At 38.5% G+C, this 18,656-nt stretch overlaps 1 protein-coding gene across 2 annotated transcripts in view; it reads left to right on the forward strand.

The window, feature by feature from the left end:
• The window catches only part of tmtc2a (transmembrane O-mannosyltransferase targeting cadherins 2a), a 33,890-nt gene that overhangs the window by 7,740 nt on the left and 7,494 nt on the right, over positions 1 to 18,656 (forward strand). The window contains exons 2-3 of one of the 2 annotated variants that reach the window (XM_051889876.1): positions 12,813 to 13,404; positions 17,801 to 18,632. In XM_051889876.1, the coding sequence (XP_051745836.1) occupies positions 12,813 to 13,404; positions 17,801 to 18,632 (1,424 nt within the window). The remainder of the gene's footprint in view (positions 1 to 12,812; positions 13,405 to 17,800; positions 18,633 to 18,656) is intronic. The other variant, XM_051889877.1, reaches the window with a different exon arrangement.

Consider the following 18,656-nt stretch of genomic DNA (forward strand, 5'->3'; position numbering starts at 1 on the left):
TTATTTACTTACGTACTTTCATCTATTTGTTTGTTTGAAAATGACTATTTTCAGTAGGTTACCTGTTTTAGTTTTCAATCCTTACATTTCTAATAGTATCATATTGTACCATCTGTCTATGATTTAAACACACCACAGCTTAATAGAAACTGCATTGTACAACATCAATAAAGTCACCTTAGCTAAAAAATTGTTACTACCATTGTGGTTCAGACCATATCAGACCGGTTCTTTGGTCAGGCTTGAGAGATTCTGATCATTCAGCACTCACTGATTAAAAAGTTGAATTCTATTCCATTTGTTTAGTAGTGCATATTTATAGTTTTTGTTCTTTTTCTAAACTCCCATTTCTGCAGGTTTTTGTCTTCATAATAGTTTTTAATTGTGATAACCTCAGCCTGAGGGACCACACACATTTTAGCCCAACGATTATGAGCTCTGGTGTCACATTGCACTGGCATCTGCCTTCTCCCACAAACACATAGGTGGGCATAAAAACTCGCCACAGTAGGAGGAAATTCAAACCCTCACAAGCCCCCACAGATTACACACATTCGTAGCTGTTTGCTGTCTGTGTGATCGATGACGATTGTGTATCATCTTTCGGCAGCTCCAGCTCTGCCTCCTCCTGTCTTTGTCTTCCTCTTTCTTTTGTTCTCTCCTCTTTCAAACACTTCCTCACCAGCCTTGTGCCAATTTGGATTCAGGGGAGCATAAAAATAAATCCTCCATTCTCAATGTCAGTATTGTACATCTGACTGACAAATCCTCTAATGAATTGATGCCTTCTGCTCAGGTAGAGATTAATGACAGTTATAATTGGCTGAGCTCAGTATGTGTGTGTGTGTGTGTGTGTGTGTGTGTGTGTGTGTGTGTGGATATAAAGGGGATCCATCAACATAGTGTCCTGCAGTGAAAATTGGGCGGCCTGGTTGACAGGTTAATCATGGGGTGATCATGGTTCCTGTGGATTGTGTGCTCCCAGTCATCTGTTAGGAGGGAGAAAGTCATCTGAATCAAATCCTAAGCCTTGTTAAACAGTGCTGATTGTTTCTTGTATTGATTCTCTTTAAGCTTTGTGCTGTTTTACTGGCAGAACCAAAGATAAACAATCTAAGACCACCAGGGAAAATGCTTCTGTTTTGCATTTGTCTAGTACAGTTTTTGCTCCATGTCACAAAATGATTAGCGACCTACAAATAATGCAGAATCTTATGTATTTCTCATTAAATTCACTCCGCAATGTTTGACATTCATCAAAATCCTAAAAAACTTTATTTTCCTGGTTTGAATTAGATTATGAATCCCAGATTTTCAAAGAGGTCCCAGACTTTTGGATCCCGCTGTAAATAATGGCTTACATAACCTTTTAAAATAGTAAACAAAATGTTTTTAATGGTAATTTTTAGTTGTTTGAAATTGTTTTTAATTTGCTCAGTAATGTAGTTATAATTATCATGTGCAACAAACAAACAAACAAGCATATATGTATGGCTAGTCATAAATAGTTCTTGTCAATATCTTGTCAAATCTTGTGCAAGAGTTTTTTTTGTTTTTTTTTTGGTCAGCTTCTATAATATCTATATAATAATCAAAAAATGGTTCAGATTGTTCTGAATTTCCTCAGTATAGTAGTTTTGTTTTTTATGTGCAAGAAAATCATGCACAATCTTCATGTATTACCATTTATTCATATTTTAGAGATTTCTTCTCAATCAAGCTGATTTTTCATGAAGCCTGTGCTAGAGTTTTTCTTAATGTCAGCTTTATCTGTGCTAATACTTTACCGCGCTTGACATTATTCATGCGTATACTGTTAATTCTACCTGCATCGTATTGAAAGCCCCTAATTTTGCCTTCCTGGATGGATTTTTAAATTACTTAAAATGTCACATCTACAGGCCCAGCTGCTTTATGAGTGCAATAGAGATTCATTAGGCTGTGTCACAGAGCGTGGCAGCAAAGTCCGTCATCGCCTCTGGTCTATTCAGCCAAATCCTCCACGCTCTTAAGCTCAAGTGTATTTCTAGGTAATTACTGCAGCTTCAAAAGTCACATCTCTTTTGAATTCCTAATTCGAGGGGATGTTTTTATATCCTCTCACTTCGTAAAAAGAAAAGCAAATAAGTCGGGAAGGAAATGTTATGGTTTTAAAGGGGCCTCTGCTGTATTTCTCACACCTGCACCCCTCCAGCGCTGAGCCAGGCGGTCTACATTAATGCGTTTCCCATTATAGACCCTCAGTATTTTCTTTAGGAAGTAACTGTGGAGAGAATATTGCATACATTCAGAGAGATATTGATTTTGTTGGTGATATGGATGTCTTTGTTGTGTAAAAAGACACTCGGAAGAATTGAGGGTTTGAATTTTATAAGAACAAAGTAAAGCTTCCCATATACAAATAACCTTCCCCAAGGGAGAACTGCAACTTTATCGTTTTATACATATCACTTGTACTACATCACTCACCCTACATTATCTTAATAATATGCCTCATATGTAGGGAGGGGGTGATGTCTTTTACTTTTGTGTGTTTTTTTTTTTTTTTTTTTCTGCTCAGAGCGATGGGGCATCATTAGTAATCACATTCAGGTCATATTTCATTCCTATTCAAATCTTTTTGGGGTCTGTAATTCATCACCAGTCCGGAAGCAATCTGTTTGCTTTTCCTGTGTTTCCTCTAGATAAGAGGCGCATAGAGCGTTTCGCCTGCCGTGTAAAGAAAGATCGCAATGATATGAGGACTTGTTTAGGTTCGCTGTCTGCAGCCCTCTCATTGCTATGCAATGCCATTACCGGTCAGATGATACAGTTAATTTATTGTACAGGGATGGAGGGTTTGCATGCACACTTTTGAGAAAGAGAAATGTCAGACAGACAGTGAGGTGCTTTTGTCCACATATAATTGTTTTGGTGTTTTCTACCTTCTCATAGTGAGGAGCTTTTGTCCTCATATAATTGTTTTGGTGTTTTCTACCTTCTCATATAATGTTTTTAGTACCATTTTCTATCTTTCCCTCCCTATTGCAGCGACATGTCTTCTCTTCTCTTGTGACATGTTTTTTGGTCGGGACAACCTGTCACTCACCTGTCACTCACAATCACAGCAATAGCAACCCACGATTTAATCAATTCCTGATGGACAAAATCTACATTTTTTTTTTTTTTTTTTTTCTTGTTTGAGAAGCCATTTCACTCTGATATATACATCACAATAGGAAAGAAAAGATTATCGCAACTTCGGTTTCATGCCGACTTTAAGACTTACATCCACCCAGCCAATCAAAACACAGGTCATTTACATATGTTAATGTGCTCATGGTTGTGATGTCATCATAATCATGTGATTCTTTTTGATTGACCTATTTTTCAAATGCAGTTTTCATAAATTATGAGGCAAGGAAAAGGTTTCTATGATCTGTTCCCTTTAATGTTTACATTCCATCCAATTTTAATTGGATTTGAGACATATTTTTCAAACAATGGGCTGAAAAAGGAGCCGCTGCTCATTCCTCAACACTGTTTTTCTCTTATCTGGCTCACAGATAGTATTATTACTCATGCGGTGTCTGGCTCTGGTAACATCACACCATCAGGTTCTGGAGTTTGTGTTTTATCTGGCCTTGCTTGATTTCAATAAACGGAAAGAAACCATATTTCAGAGTGGGATTTAGATAAACTGCTGCCTGCTGTGTTTATCTGTATTGGAGTGTGTGAATCTCTCTTCAGTATGACTTTCATGGCTGTTCTCAGACATCTGTCAGTATTTGATGAAATGGACATTTCTGCCACTCGAAATGCAAAGATTCGCAGGGCACGAGTTAATAGATTACTGTGATCTAGCAGTATGTCTTGCCAGTAGGTAATATCTCTCTTTCTCCATCTTTCTCTGCTCTGTCTGTCTTCCTCCCCATTTTAGTCATTATCTTCCATCACTCTTGTCAACTCAAAGTGAATGTGGGTTTGCAGTTTGCAACCAATTTTACATCCATAAAGTGACACATTTTCCAAGTAAAACCAGGTGTTTAATGTGATGATAAATGTAGAGCTGATTTTATCCATCAGGCATTGAATGGATCATGAAAAGTGGGCATCTCTAAAGGTAAAAAAAAAAAAAAAAAAAATTAATTCTAAAATTGTAAAATCACTTTAAATAATAAAATACATAGTTTCAAACTACTGTTGGTCAAATCCAAGGAATTTTGGGAAGTCAACAATGAACCATACAGGCTGCCTTTCATTTTCCTCACAAAATACAGTGATTAATTCCAAGTGTTTGTAGTTTTGTCTGTTCTTAATACTCAGAACTCAAACATATTGGTTGATAAACTGCATTAAATGCTCTGAATTAACTGCAACTGTGGCCGCTACCGTTGACACGGTAATGTTTGTACTGTACTTTTTTTAAAGTTATATTCAAGTGTCCGAAAACAAAACAGGGTTCACAACTTGTCTATTTTCACCTTGACCCATTTATGGACATAATAAAGCATATAAACTATATAAAATCGCATCTTTTTATTTTTTTTACATCTGTATCGTTAGTTATTCGAGTAAGTTGAAACCCAATACTTGCATTTGAAAGTGTAATCCAGCATTTTCTCTCAAAAAAATCCTGTCGACACTGGCGTGCAATGAATTTTAGGATAGCCTAGGCTGCAGAGCGTCCACTCATTCTATCCATTGTAGCCTGGGAAACGAAGGATGTATTTGTAGGCCACATTCGAAGGAGCCTTTGAATTGGGATTGTATTCGTTGTGATGCATTTGGCATTCAAATGCAGCCTTCGAAGGATGCAGCCTCTGAATTGGGACGCAACTTATGTTCATTCTTTCTTGCCTTGCTCATTGTAGATTTTATAGTGAAACAAATGGCAGATGAGTGCTATAGCCTTTAGTACACAAGCTCTAATTTAAACCATGGCAGATTTGGTACATGCCTTGTGAGCATTCACTATTCAGTTAGCTTATGTGGCATTTTTAGAGGAAGAGGTTGTTGCGGGACACAGCTGGTCGCTTGCCAATTAGCGAACATCCTGAAAACTGTTACAAAGAGAAGCCAGGGAGGAATGGATGAAGAGCACAGATGAAGAATAGAATGTGATGAATAGGTCTAGGCTTTTCTCTTTTTGCCTTTATTGTCTGTTTTGTTCTGTTTCTTGTGAGTTTTCTGTCTTTTAATGACTAGTCTGGGCCGGTCAGACAGTGAAAGAGCCCCAAAAGAACCTGCTGTTCTTCATTTGTGGAATTGTACACTTCACTTTCACTCTCGTCCCCCACTGGAGTCTGAATACATTCAGCTGTCTTTTCCACTCTAGCAGGTGGGAGCTTTTTAGGTCACTGTGACATCCAGCTTACCAGCTTACCTTACTCCTGCTGATAACACCAGACATGCATCATGCAGATGCTAAACCAGAGTAAGATAAAACAACTATAACATGGACTCAAAAAGTATTTGGACATTAAATGTAAGAATGTCAGCATTAAATTAAAACTAAATTTAAAACTAAAAGGTATATATTTTAAGGTACTGTTTAAAACTTGGGACCAGCTAGTTAAAGTAACTAAAAATGGAAAAAAAAAAAAAAAAAAAAAAAAGTGTCTAGTTTATTTATTTACAGAAGTTACTTTGTTTGATATTGTATTTAAGTCAGCTTTAAATGCCATATATTATATTATATTATATTATATTATATTATATTATATTATATTATATTATATTATATTATATTATATTATATATTGGGAATGGAGTAGACCCATCTATGATCATTAGACCTTAAAAGTACCATCAAATTAGCATCAGTCCCTGGGGTGTTTCTTCTAGATTACATTTTGATTTGTGCGATAAGGCAATGAGTAGACAGACATGGTTTGTCGCTGGGAGAAACAGGCACTGTCAGAATTTAATCAAGGCCGTCATTTATCACCGCTGAGCAGACAATGTAGACATTAGCTTTTAATTAACTCCTCAGACTCAATTATTGCCTATCCAGACAACAGAAGATGTGGATCAGGATATGCAGTTGATAATATTTCACTGCCTAGTTATGTTCCTATAATGTACGTTTTGAACATGCAATGCAGTCCAGATCAAGGCATTGGTACCCTGTTGGGTGGCCCTATAAATCTAGTTTTAACTGGATTTTATAGAAGCCATTTATGTTATGAAAACTCTCTTTGCCTGGTAAGAGCATTTGTGCGCCATTCACATTTTATATGTAGAGAAGGCTTGCATATATATTTTCATTAAAAGGACCTCAATGGAGGGCCAAGAAACACTTCAAGCTCACACTTTTCCAGATGTGCAGCTCCACATCCATTACAGCATTCAGACGGTGAGACTTTACAGGGTCTGGACTATGAGAAGTGAGGAAATCAGGGCTTTCTCAGGCTTTTACAGTAGCAGGTTTGCAGAAGCTGTAAATATAATATAATATAACATAATATATAATTCATGTTAATGGTAGTAGTTTCGGTAAGTTTTCTGAGCATGAAATACTGTAGATCTTATGCGTCAGAGAAACAAGTGTGCAGCCATCTTTAGAATTTTGTCTTTGAACTTCTGTTTTTGCGGTAGCTCTGTATATTTCTGTGGAGTTTACTTGTTGTATAGTAAATGAAAGTTATCATGAGCATTTTAAATGTTTGACGCAAATGTCATAAATTTCAGTAGACAGGGAAGATTTTAAAATGAGTGGCTCATTCATAAATCCGTAAGATCTTACCTTCATGCTGTGGAAATACAAACCGGAAGACAGAACACAATGAGTGCAGCGCTGAAAAGCTCACAGCTACTTAATTACTTAATTAGGCTGGATTATTTGACCTTCAGAGCTTTTAAGTTGTGAAATACTCTAGTATGGCCAGGCGATGTGCCTGATTGACTGGACTACAGTGGTTTTATAAGACATTGATTTCCTTTAACTGCAGTTCTCTCTGTGGTTACCTCTGCCACACTAGGCTTCTTATGGACTTCATCCATCATTGAGCTAACAAGGCTTCTTTGTGCTGAGTGAAATGGCTATTCCATTAGCATGACATCGCTCTGGGATTAGCCCAGATGGCTCATACTGGAGTTCAATGTCAGTTCTGGTGTAGTGAGGAAGCTCTCAGTTCAATTGTCAAAGTGAGAAGTATCACAGATACTAATCGGGTCTGTTCAGATCATTAAAATGATTGTAAGTCAGTGCTGTTTGTGTGAGGGCCATCAGTGCCTGACACGTTTTTTCCCCTTTTGTGTGCAGTTTGGGTCTGTTTGAGTTTAAATGTGAGAATTCTGTGTTTTTCGTTCAAAAGCAGAATAGATGCAGTATATGGATCACTCACTCACTCACTTCACTCACTCACTCACTCACTCACTCACTCACTCACTTCACTCACTTCACTCACTTCACTCACTCACTCACTCACTCACTCACTCACTCACTCACTCACTCACTCACTCACTCACTCACTCACTCACTCACTCACTCACTTCATTCACTCACTCATTCACTCATTCATTTACTTTTTCTTAAAATAAACCATGTTTGGTAGAACTTCTTTTAAGTTGTTACTGTAGCTGTTGTTGAGCTAATCAGTATTCTTTGAGCAGATGAAAGTGTCCTTCAGTGCTAGACTCTGCCGTTTTCCTGCTCCACCCCACTTGGCCAGCATCTTTGATGGGTGGAAAAAAAAAGTATGTGTTGTCTGATTGGCTGTTATACATTTTTGCCCTCATGAATGGGTTCCAGTAGACAAGAGGGAAAAATCTTAATCAAGATCTTGGACCAGTTAAACGCTCATGCCAGAGTTGGCTTTAACATCTGGCCAGCTGTGAGTGCCTGGTGGCTTTGATCACTGCCTCTTTACTTCATTGTGGCTTTTGTTAACTGCATGACCCTATAGTAGATGCCTTTAACATGAATTGATGGATGGTGCCACTGAATTTATTAATGCTGGATAAAAGATTTGCTTTAACTGTGTAGTGCACTGTCTGTCAAAACAATACAATTATTGTTCTGAAATAATTCCCATACTTCAATTTGTGACCAAACAATCAGGAGTTTGATTCTTACGTAGACACTTCATATTGCCTGCAAATCTAATTTTTTAAGCATAAGCCTTCAGATCACAAGAATTTTTTTTTTTCCCTAAACATTTGACTGGTAATGTATGTTGCATTTCAGATGGCTGACAGGAGATACTGAAGCTAATTAAAAGTGGAGCACACAGTGATTTGGTGGTGATGTTATAGCCAGAAGCCATATGGGAGAAAGGATCAGTAGGATCAGGAATTTCTGCTGTGAGTTTATGATTTGTATCAGATGTTGTGTACCATAGCACAACACTGATGCCCTGTCTCATCAACCACTGAAATGTGGGTTGGGAGGTGTGGATGCAGGTTCAAAGTACCATCATAAAAATCTGAAATATCAAGGATGCCTTAAGAAATCATGGTTTTTAGTGAATGCAAAGAATGAAAAATTGATGATGTAGAGATGCTCATCGCATATTAAAACATACCATCTTATGCTTTGCTTTATGGCCTAATGGGTGTTTTTACACTTGGTCTCTGCAAAAACAGATCAGAAACTCTTGCCAGTATGAATTAAATGAAACAAATCCATCATTTGTGAATGCAGTGACATTTATGAGCGTGTTGTTTAAAGCTGATGCCAATTTTCCCCATAATTGTTTTCTATAGAACGTTTATGAATACTTGCCAACATGTGGTTGTAAAGACTTCAAATAGGATTTGTTTGATTCTGTTGGAAAAACATCGGTATTCACAGTTACTGCTTCATGTTTAGTTCAATAGTAGTTAATTTATTTTCTAAGACAGTTAACCAGCTAATTGGTTTTCATTACTGAGTTTGGTAAAACCACAAACACAAGGATCGCATACATCTCTCGTGTTTGTCTTGCACACATCTCTGCTGGGACAGGTTTAAAGTGATTAAGACCTTGTCCCCCAGCTGTGCCCATAAAATCCTTTGGCTCTATGATTTGCCTGTAATCCTGTTAGCATCAGATTAACACCACAGCCATGTTCCCCTGTGCAGGGATGCAAAGCCACTCCAACCCTCTTCAGTACTTAGTTTGCACTAATCTGTAGCTGTTTTTTTTAATTTTTTTAATAAATATAAACTTTTGCTGCTGCTGTTGTTGTAATATTTTATTTTATTTTTATTATTTTTTTATTTTATATTTTATATTTAGCATCCCAACATGATTGTTGCATTTTAAAGCAGTGTCAAGTTCCACTGAAACTGTCTAATGATATAGGACTGATTTAGTTGTTTTGGCAACCCACCGACTAGTTGATTTTAGAAATAGGTACAATATGTTGTGCATCTTTAATAGGCAGTCAGTATATAAGTTCACCTTATATCCTAAACTACACGCGTAATCTGATTACTTTCATAGCACCGGCTGCATTGGAAATGAATAATGACTGCACATTTAGCTGCCCTCACATTTAACTGCATTAACCTTCTGAACTCTCAGTGACTGAGTGGCTTTGTATGGCGACTCACAAGTGATTTATAGAGATTATAAACACTGGAAGCCGAAAACATTAAATGTATGCGGTGTGAAGTGTATTGCCACTGAGCAAGGATAGGTACTGAAAGATACAACTGGATTTTCCCAGTCCCTCACAAATGACACTTTTTGGATTTTAGGAAAACATAAATTTACAGGCCGCCATGTCTTAAGTGTTTTTGCTTCTCAGGGTCCACAGATAAACCTCATACATAACTCTGCCTGATTACTATTATTTAAAGCAACAACAAGACACTGCTTATCTTTGGGCTAAACAAGGAATGATAAGTGGAGCCGTAGACCTCGCTTTAAAACTTAAATATTTTGGAGTCACTTAAGTGGTCAGTGTCACAGCCGTCTACCCATGAGCGTCTTCGGTTATCTAAATTTGATTGGACCACACAAAATCTAAACACACAGGGTACATTTGTTTGTCTCTCTTTCAATTGCATCTTTGCTTCTGAGTGTGTTTGTAATAGTTTTAATAGAGCAGTACATATTTGGAAATACCTTCAGTCATGACCTCAGAGTAAAGCTGCTCTTAATGGGCCAAACTATATTCACAGTAATCTGATTTGCTGTGGCCCAGTTGCAACGAGATTACCTTATAAACAGATGTACACAACATAAGCAACTACATAAATCCAGATAAGTGCTAATAATGATTAATTGTTTGCAAACACTGTTGTCCATTTATAAAACTTTCAAATCTACTGTGTGGAAATGCACAAAGAGTAATGCAGATGCTTGTAATGTGTGGCAAATAATGACCCATTGCCACAAATTTAAAATAGGCGAGGAAAATATTAAGAGTGATATGTTTTTGTTATATAGGGATATTTTTGTAAAAGTGTTGACTTTTGTCAAAGCAAAAAAGTATGTATGTATGTATATACACCGATCAGGCATAACATTATAACCACTGATAGGTGAAGTGAATAACACTGATTATCTCTTCATCACGGCACCTGTTAGTGTGTGGGATATATTAGGCAGCAAGTGAGCATTTTGTCCTCAAAGTTGATGTGTTAGAAGCAGGAAAAATGGGCAAGCGTAAGGATTTGAGTGAGTTTGACTAGGACCAAATTGTGATGGCTAATCAAATTGTGGGGTGTTCCCAGTCTGCAGTGGTCAGTATCTATCAAAAGTGGTCCAAGGAAGGAACAGTGGTGAACCGGCGACAGGGTCATGGGCGGCCAAGGCTCATTTATGCACGTGGAGAGTGAAGGTCCGATTCACCAGATGAGCTACTGTAGCACAAATTGCTCAAGAAGTCAGATAGAAAGGTGTCAGAATACACAGTGCATCACAGTTTGTTGCATATGGGGCTACATAGCCACACAGACCAGTCAGGGTGCCCATGCTGACCCCTGTCCACCGCTGAAAGCGCCAAGTGTGGGCACGTGAGCATCAGAACTGGACCACGGAGCAATGGAAGAAGGTGGCCTGGTCTGATGAATCATGCTTTCTTTTACATCATGTGGATGGCCGGGTGTGTGTGTGTCGCTTACCTGGGGAACACATGGCACCAGGATGCACTATAGGAAGAGGGCAAGCCAGCGGAGGCAGTGTGATGCTTTGGGCAATGTTCTGCTGGGAAACCTTGGGTCCTGCTATCCATATGGATGTTACTTTGACAAGAACCACCTACCTAAGCATTGTTGCAGACCATGTACACCCTTTCATGGAAGCGGTATTCCTTGGTGGCTGTGGCCTCTTTCAGCAGGATAATGCGCCCTGCCACAAAGCAAAAATGGTTCAGGAATGGTTTGAGGAGCACAACAATGAGTTTGAGGTGTTGAATTGGCCTCCAGATTCCCCAGACCTCAATCCAATCGAGCATCCTGTGGGATGTGCTGAACAAACAAGTCCGATCCATGGAGGTCCCACCTCGCAACTTACAGGACTTTAAGGATCAGCTACTAACATCTTGATGGCAGTTACCATAGCACACCTTCAGGGGTCCAGTGGAGTCCATACCTCAATGGGTCAGGGCTGTTTTGGCAGCAAAAGGGGGACCAACACAATATTAGGAAGGTGGTCATTATGTTATGCCTGATCGCTATATATATGTGTGTATGTATGTGCTTTTAAAAAATTCTCAATATAAATGTTTATAATGACAATATGTACAGTAACGTTTGAGGTATGCAGCATGTGATGTTCAGGGTACTAAGCTGAGACCTCACTGCAGGGGTCATAGCGTGATGGCGGCTGTCGATCTCTTCACTTTCCCAGCATTGTGTTTCCTGAGTTGAAAACAAGTGCAGGCTTTCTCATTGAGTCACAGAGAGCTCTATAGACAGAGATATGGGTCACAGGAAACTGCTCCACTTGTACTGAGGGTCTGATGTATGAACTGCCACTAAAACACAGATTGAAGTATTATTCTTTGTTTGTTTTTTTCTCGGGTATTTGTTCATTTTTTTTTTTTTAATGTATTTTTTTTTGTAAGATGTTTATTGCACTCCACATCATTTCCTTCTAGCTATTGTAAGATTTCCCTGCTGACTTTCTTTCTTTTTTCTTTTTTTTTTTTTTTTTTTGGTAAAGAAAAAGCCATTTTTGCCTCAGTTTTCATTCTATTGTACTCTGAGAGGGAAAGCAAAACTGCCCGTGTTCAATTCTCTGTGGCCTTGCGTCTCAATCTTGCCCTTTGGAAATCATTGTAATTTAAATATTTAAATCAGCTCCCCTCCCACATAATTCCCAATCATGAATGAAAAGAATACATTAAACATGGACGAACACATTAAGAACGCGCATATATTGTGCTACTGCCACTGTCTGGACAGCAGGACAGTGAAGGCTTTATTTAATGCACTGTGAAATACAACAAGATCACAGGCATTGTTACCATTTACATTTCTTACTAAAGCATTAGTATTACATTATATTGGAATCAATTGTATGTATGTTTGTATATATGGTATCCAAGTAATGTATATTATGTATGTATGTGTCGAACCCACTGATAATTTTGGGATCCAAGTGATGATTCAGTCAAATAACAGAAATCGTTCATGTTACTGTTTGTGAAGCATGTGTTAAATGGACAGATTAATGGAGTGAGAAAATGTCTTCAAAACTGTAAAGATGTTTGACACTGGGTCTGGTGGAATCCTCCATTAATTATGTTATAAATAGGGCTGTCGGTCAATTAAAAATATGCATGAAGCAGAGAAATTTAATGCCGCTTTTATTGTTAATGTTGTTCTAAATTTTTTTCATGCAATGGCACCCATTTTTCATGTTACCTCTTTATTCTCTTTCCATCTTCTTTAGCCGAGCAATCAAAACCAACCAGGACCTCCTACCGGACACTCCATGGACAAACATTCTGTACGATGACTTCTGGGGCACTCTGCTCACCCACAGCGGCAGCCACAAGTCTTTCCGCCCCCTTTGCACCTTCTCTTTCCGCATCAACTATGTCCTGGGTGGCCTGGATCCTTGGGGTTACCACCTGTTCAACGTGGGCCTGCACTGCTGTGTCACTGCACTATTTACTGCATTTTGTCGCCTTCTACTGGGTGGAGGACCGTGGAGCCTGCTGGCAGGACTGCTCTTCGCCTCTCATCCCATACACACTGAAGCGGTAGCTGGGGTGGTGGGGCGAGCAGATGTGGGAGCAGCGGTTTGCTTTTTATTGTCCCTGCTCTGTTACACCCAATACTGCCGTCTAAGGCCCAACGCAGCGCACTCGAGCAGGGTTGTATGGCGGGCAGCGCTGTGGCTGGCTGGAAGTCTGGGTGCTGCTGCGGCAGCTTTGCTGTGGAAGGAGCAGGGAGTGACTGTTCTAGCCGTGTCAGCCATTTATGACCTCTGTGTTGTGCATCGTCTGCGACTCCGGCAAGCAGTAGTGATGGTGCTGAAGGTGAGATCTGATGCTCATTATGTGGATCTCACAAGTTTCAAGTCCAAATGAAAATGCAACCGGGGCATCGATGTGGTAGAAACAAGGTCCTGAAACTTACAGTAACAGGCTAAACATAATCTTATAAATATACTAACATAAATCCAGATGTATTTCAGATTAAAGCTTGAGTAACAGAAACTCAGAGTTCCTATCCTTTCTGGAAAACCTGTATTTTTGTAATGCAGGAAAATCTGAGAATAAAGGCCCGTTCACACCAAAGATGATAACTATAATGATAAAGATATCGCTCTAAAAATCGTTCTATATATATATATATATATATCAAATTTAATTAATTCTGCTGTCTACTTAAATGTTTTAACATGGACATTTGGCCATATTTGATAAAATTACAAGCTATTTTTGATCATGGAGGGCTGATAATGTTGCAAAATTGAAAAGCCATGCTTATAATCATGATATGAGACGGCCTTTTTATTTTATTTGAGTATTACTTAAGGTAGGCTACTTTACTGTATTACTTTTGGAAGATATGCAAACCTTGAAAATAGTTTTTACTTGAAGTTTTCATATAAAAGGGGTATTTTATAAGATGAATTACCCTATTAAACAGACAAATGGTAAGTATTACATGATGGCAAATGCCATTTCTGTAGTAATACTGCACATTTAATTCCATTTAGCTGTACAGTGATTTTGTGGGAATTATCCCACTTACACTCATGATCTGTTCGGTATAATATGCAGAGCTAATCTTTAAATGTCGCTTTTTATCAATATGATGATAAATGAGAATTTTTGCAGCTCTCCTCCACCCTATTTCAGACAATAATGCAAGAGTAATCTTACCAGTCCAGACTCTGTGCACAGATGCCAACCCTGCGGCACATCTGCGCTCTTTATCATGGCCTCTCTGCCCATGTCTCCGGCTTTTCTTGCTGGTAATCATGAGGCGCACGAGAGGGGCGACAGCGAGAGATTACAAACTCTCCAGACGGCCACGAGCGCATGGGAATGCAAACAGAGGGAGAAAAAGGAGGATGAGGAGGAAGAGAAGAGAGGAAAGGAAACCATGCCCTCACTTCCTCTCTTTCTCTTTATCAAAGCACTTTCTCGTTTACTCTTATTCCCGTGGTGTAAAATCGGCTCATTGGCTTTCGGTGTTTCACAGGGGCCTCATTAAATGCAGAAGGAATGGTCAACAATAAAAGATCCCAAAGGATCTTCCGAAATGGTTTTTGAACAGTGAGGCACTGACTTTGCATATTTAATGCCACGTGCTCAGACTTTACGTTCATGCGATAATGAATGCGTATCAGGGTAATGAAAACAGATAGGGCGCCCTCATTGATATTCTAGAGGCTACAAACACCCCGATATATGATATTGCTTTGATTTGAGCTGAATGCGGTGTGAGTCTAAAACAATACGCTGTAGATTAGTTTTGAGGTTGGCCATACGAGCGCACAATGCAGATAGAGGGCAATTTTTCATCCCATTTACTCTCTAATCGGGCTGAGATGAGATAAAGCTCTGGGTGATTGTCTGGAATGCGTTCTGCCCTTTTTCTGCATAGCAGTGTTGCACATGGCTGCTGGTTTAGCGCAGGCTCTCCACACCACCACACCAGTCAACCTGTCTTAAGGCCAGTTTACACTGCAATGACAGATGGCAAAGGACACTTTGTCGGGTTTTGCCGGATCAGTGTGTTATGCCTGTCGGTGTTGGTCGGCGTTTGTTTTTGCTTATTGAACATGTTAAATCGGTATTTGTCGGGTCGTGGGATGTCTGAGAAGTGCGTACTGTAATCTGGTGATTGTCCTCATTGGTCGGCGTCTGTCGGTGTAGTGTGAATTGGCTTTGATTCTGAAAAAAACAAGATTGCTAATTTGATTAGTGAACTTTTAGGGGGAAATGCAAAAATTTCTAGGACTGATTAGCAGTGTTGGAGGTAACGCATTACAAGTAACGCAAGTTATGTAATCAGATTACTTTTTCTAAGTAACTAGTAAAGTAACGCATTTTATATTTACAACAAAAAATATCGGAGTTACTTTTTCAAATAAGTAACGCAAGTTACTTTGTTTTCCCATTTATTGACTGATACTTCTTTAGATAAACATCACATTTGTGTTTCTTTTCTTTGTTTTTATTGCTTAAGTAAGAGTGTTGAACTTTCTTGCGTCCTATTCTTCTGTGATCCAGAATTGCAGTACAGCTGAGATTTTTGTTTGTTTGAGCTGCGCCCTCCACTGTACAGACATGAATTTGCATTTCCTTCAGTCTAAAGCTTATTAATTTCACTTTTGGTGTGAAAAGGCCTTTACTTTTACCTAAAAAATAACAAACAAACAAACAAACAAACAGCCCAGCCCAGATGAGAAAAAGTAACGCAAAAGTAACGTAACGTTACTTTCCATAAAAAGTAACACAATTAGTTACTTTTTTAGGGAGAAATTCAATATTGTAATGCATTACTTTTAAAAGTAACTTTACCCAACGCCGCTGATTAGCGAGTTAAATGAATATTTCAAGCTTCACGAAGTGCTTCGTAGTCTATTTAAGGTAATTCAACGATGACACAAAATATTTTGGCTCATTTGTCTTAATGTCCTGCATGTGGGAAGATTTGCTCATAAACAGTCAACAATTTGATTAATGTGGTGGCATTTATGCTGTGACAGGAAATTCAGCTGTGAAATGATGCTGTGGATCTCACATTTCCTCGAATACCGTTTCTGGTGTGTAATGACTTTTAGATGCATGATCTGTCTGAGGTGTTATATGTTGATGTTATTTAAATTGCAATAGGTCGATTGCGAGATTTTATGATGCTCCTTCCTTTTTCGTGATGTTAAAAACTGAAAGATTCTGATTAGATTTTGGATGGTGTCCCAGTGGAGAAGGCTGTAAACCTACAATCTTCTTCATTATGAGTGCAGTGATTAGCAGCAGCTAAAACAAACTCCTACTTTGTCCTCCTAAAGAACTGCAGCGTAATGAGTTCAGTTCATCAACATCCTCCAACGCCCTGTCTGGATTTTGCATGAAATGCAGAGGTCATTTATTGTGTTTTATGCATTAATTTTATTTTAGTTACTAAGCTGAAACATGACAATATGCACAAACTTTATAAGCAGAGAAGAAAAAAATATTTTTCTAAAAAAAAAAAGCTGCCATCACATTGAGGATAACTGCTTTTTGTCTGATGTTTTTTTATTTTATTTATTTATTTTTTTTATATATCTTCATTGTAAGGTCTTTTATTGTATCTCCAATCTAAGATTGATTTTACAGTTTGGTAGAAAGGAGCAGGAACAAAAACAGGTGATGAAATAGAGCTCATTCAATTCAACCATATGTGAACCATAGATTAAAGTGTCACACTCAGTGGAAGCAGAGGATCTATCGTGGCTTTAGCCTATAAGTTTCTGACCCATTGTGTGTGAAATAAAAGAATCGATATTTGTGGCATCTAATTTCCCAGTCGTTGAGCTCGACTTCCCCAGAATGCACTCTGTCAATAGTCATGCTGTGCCCAAAGAGGCAATTATACAAGAAAAGATTTTTCTCTCTTTCGCTCAAAGTACTGTTAAGAATGCAGTATAAATGCAAAAGGGTTGTTTTTTTTCTTCTGGTACTTTTATGTCTTCTTTTATTTCTTTTCTTTTCTTTTCTTTGAAAATAAAATACACATTTAAAAAAATATATATAAAATTGATTACATTTTCTCATTTAGCAGTCTTAGGAACTTTTTAACATGCCTTCATCATTTATTTTTACTGCTTTTCAGACTTTTTATGTATACATTTTTCCCAGACCCAATTGTAATTTGTCTCAGACTTTCAATCGTAAACTATTCAGTCCTTAAAATATGAATTTGAATATGTAAAACTATGGTAAACATACAAATGGTGAGACATAAACATAACATTTTAATATCTATAAAGCGATAACTGTGTCAGTGAAGAGCAAGCTTGAAAAAATCAAGGTAAATATCAGTTGTGAGCAGATTATTTGTATTTTGCATCACTTCCAATCAAGTTAAAAATTTTGTCATTGTCAAAACTGTGAATATGTTATAGTGGCCTGTTTATGATACATAAAATGCTAGCTATGAAATTAGCCTTAAAACACCTTAGAATAGTTGGGTGTTTATTTCAAACATGTTAATGTCATTTCCATTTCAAAATGCTATTAAACACAATACATAACTTTAGATGTGGTGGAAATGACGCTGTGACGCTGTTTCATTACTAAAAAAACAACTAATCTTTTGTTATGAATGTATATCCACTGTTGACCTTGTTAGTGGACAAATGAAATAAGTCTGAATGTAAAAGTAATATAAGAATGTGAACTGACTGATCCATTTTGTTCTCTTTATTTCCAGAGGAGTAACATGAACTTGTTGGTCAGTTTAGCCTGGCTGGTTGGTTGGGGAATGATTCTGCTCGCAGCTCGATTTTACTGGATGGGCAACAAGCCACCAAACTTCTCCAACTCAGACAACCCAGCAGCCGACTCGCCTCACTTCCTGACCAGAGCGCTTACATTCCTGTACCTTCCAGCTGTCAATGCCTGGCTCCTTCTCTGTCCTGATAAACTCAGCTTTGATTGGTCAATGGATGCCGTTCCTCTGCTCAGAGTCATCGGTGATTGGAGGAACCTTCAGTCGGTTATGTTTTACTCAGGATTTGCTCTCCTGGCATGGTTTAGCCTGCGAAGCCCACCTCTACAGTCCACAAAAATCAGTGAAACCAATGGAAAATCATATATGAGCAACGGAAAGTCTGCAACTAACGGATACAGTCATATTCACAATGACAATCACTACAGGGACTCAAACTCTCCCAAAAGAAACGGTTATCACAAACCTCTCAAAACCCCTCAAAAATCCCTCCCAGCCACAGAGAACGTGGTGGTCTTTTCCCTCGGGCTGCTGGTTTTGCCCTTCGTCCCAGCCACTAACATGTTCTTCTACGTGGGGTTTGTAGTGGCTGAGCGAGTGCTTTACATCCCTAGTATGGGCTTCTGTCTGCTTGTGACTGTCGGGTTTAGGAGCATGTTCATGCGCTGTAGGTCGAGATGTTCCAGAGCGCTCCTGCTGACCTGTGCTGCAGGTCTTGTGCTTCTCTATAGCTTGAAGACTGTGATGAGGAACCAAGACTGGAAGAGCGAGGAGATGCTGTACAGGTCTGGCATTGCTGTAAACCCTGCAAAAGGTGGGTTTAAAGAGCTTGTATTCT

The sequence above is a fragment of the Ctenopharyngodon idella genome, chromosome 4 (assembly GCF_019924925.1).
Source record: "Ctenopharyngodon idella isolate HZGC_01 chromosome 4, HZGC01, whole genome shotgun sequence".
Lineage (NCBI taxonomy): Eukaryota > Metazoa > Chordata > Actinopteri > Cypriniformes > Xenocyprididae > Ctenopharyngodon > Ctenopharyngodon idella.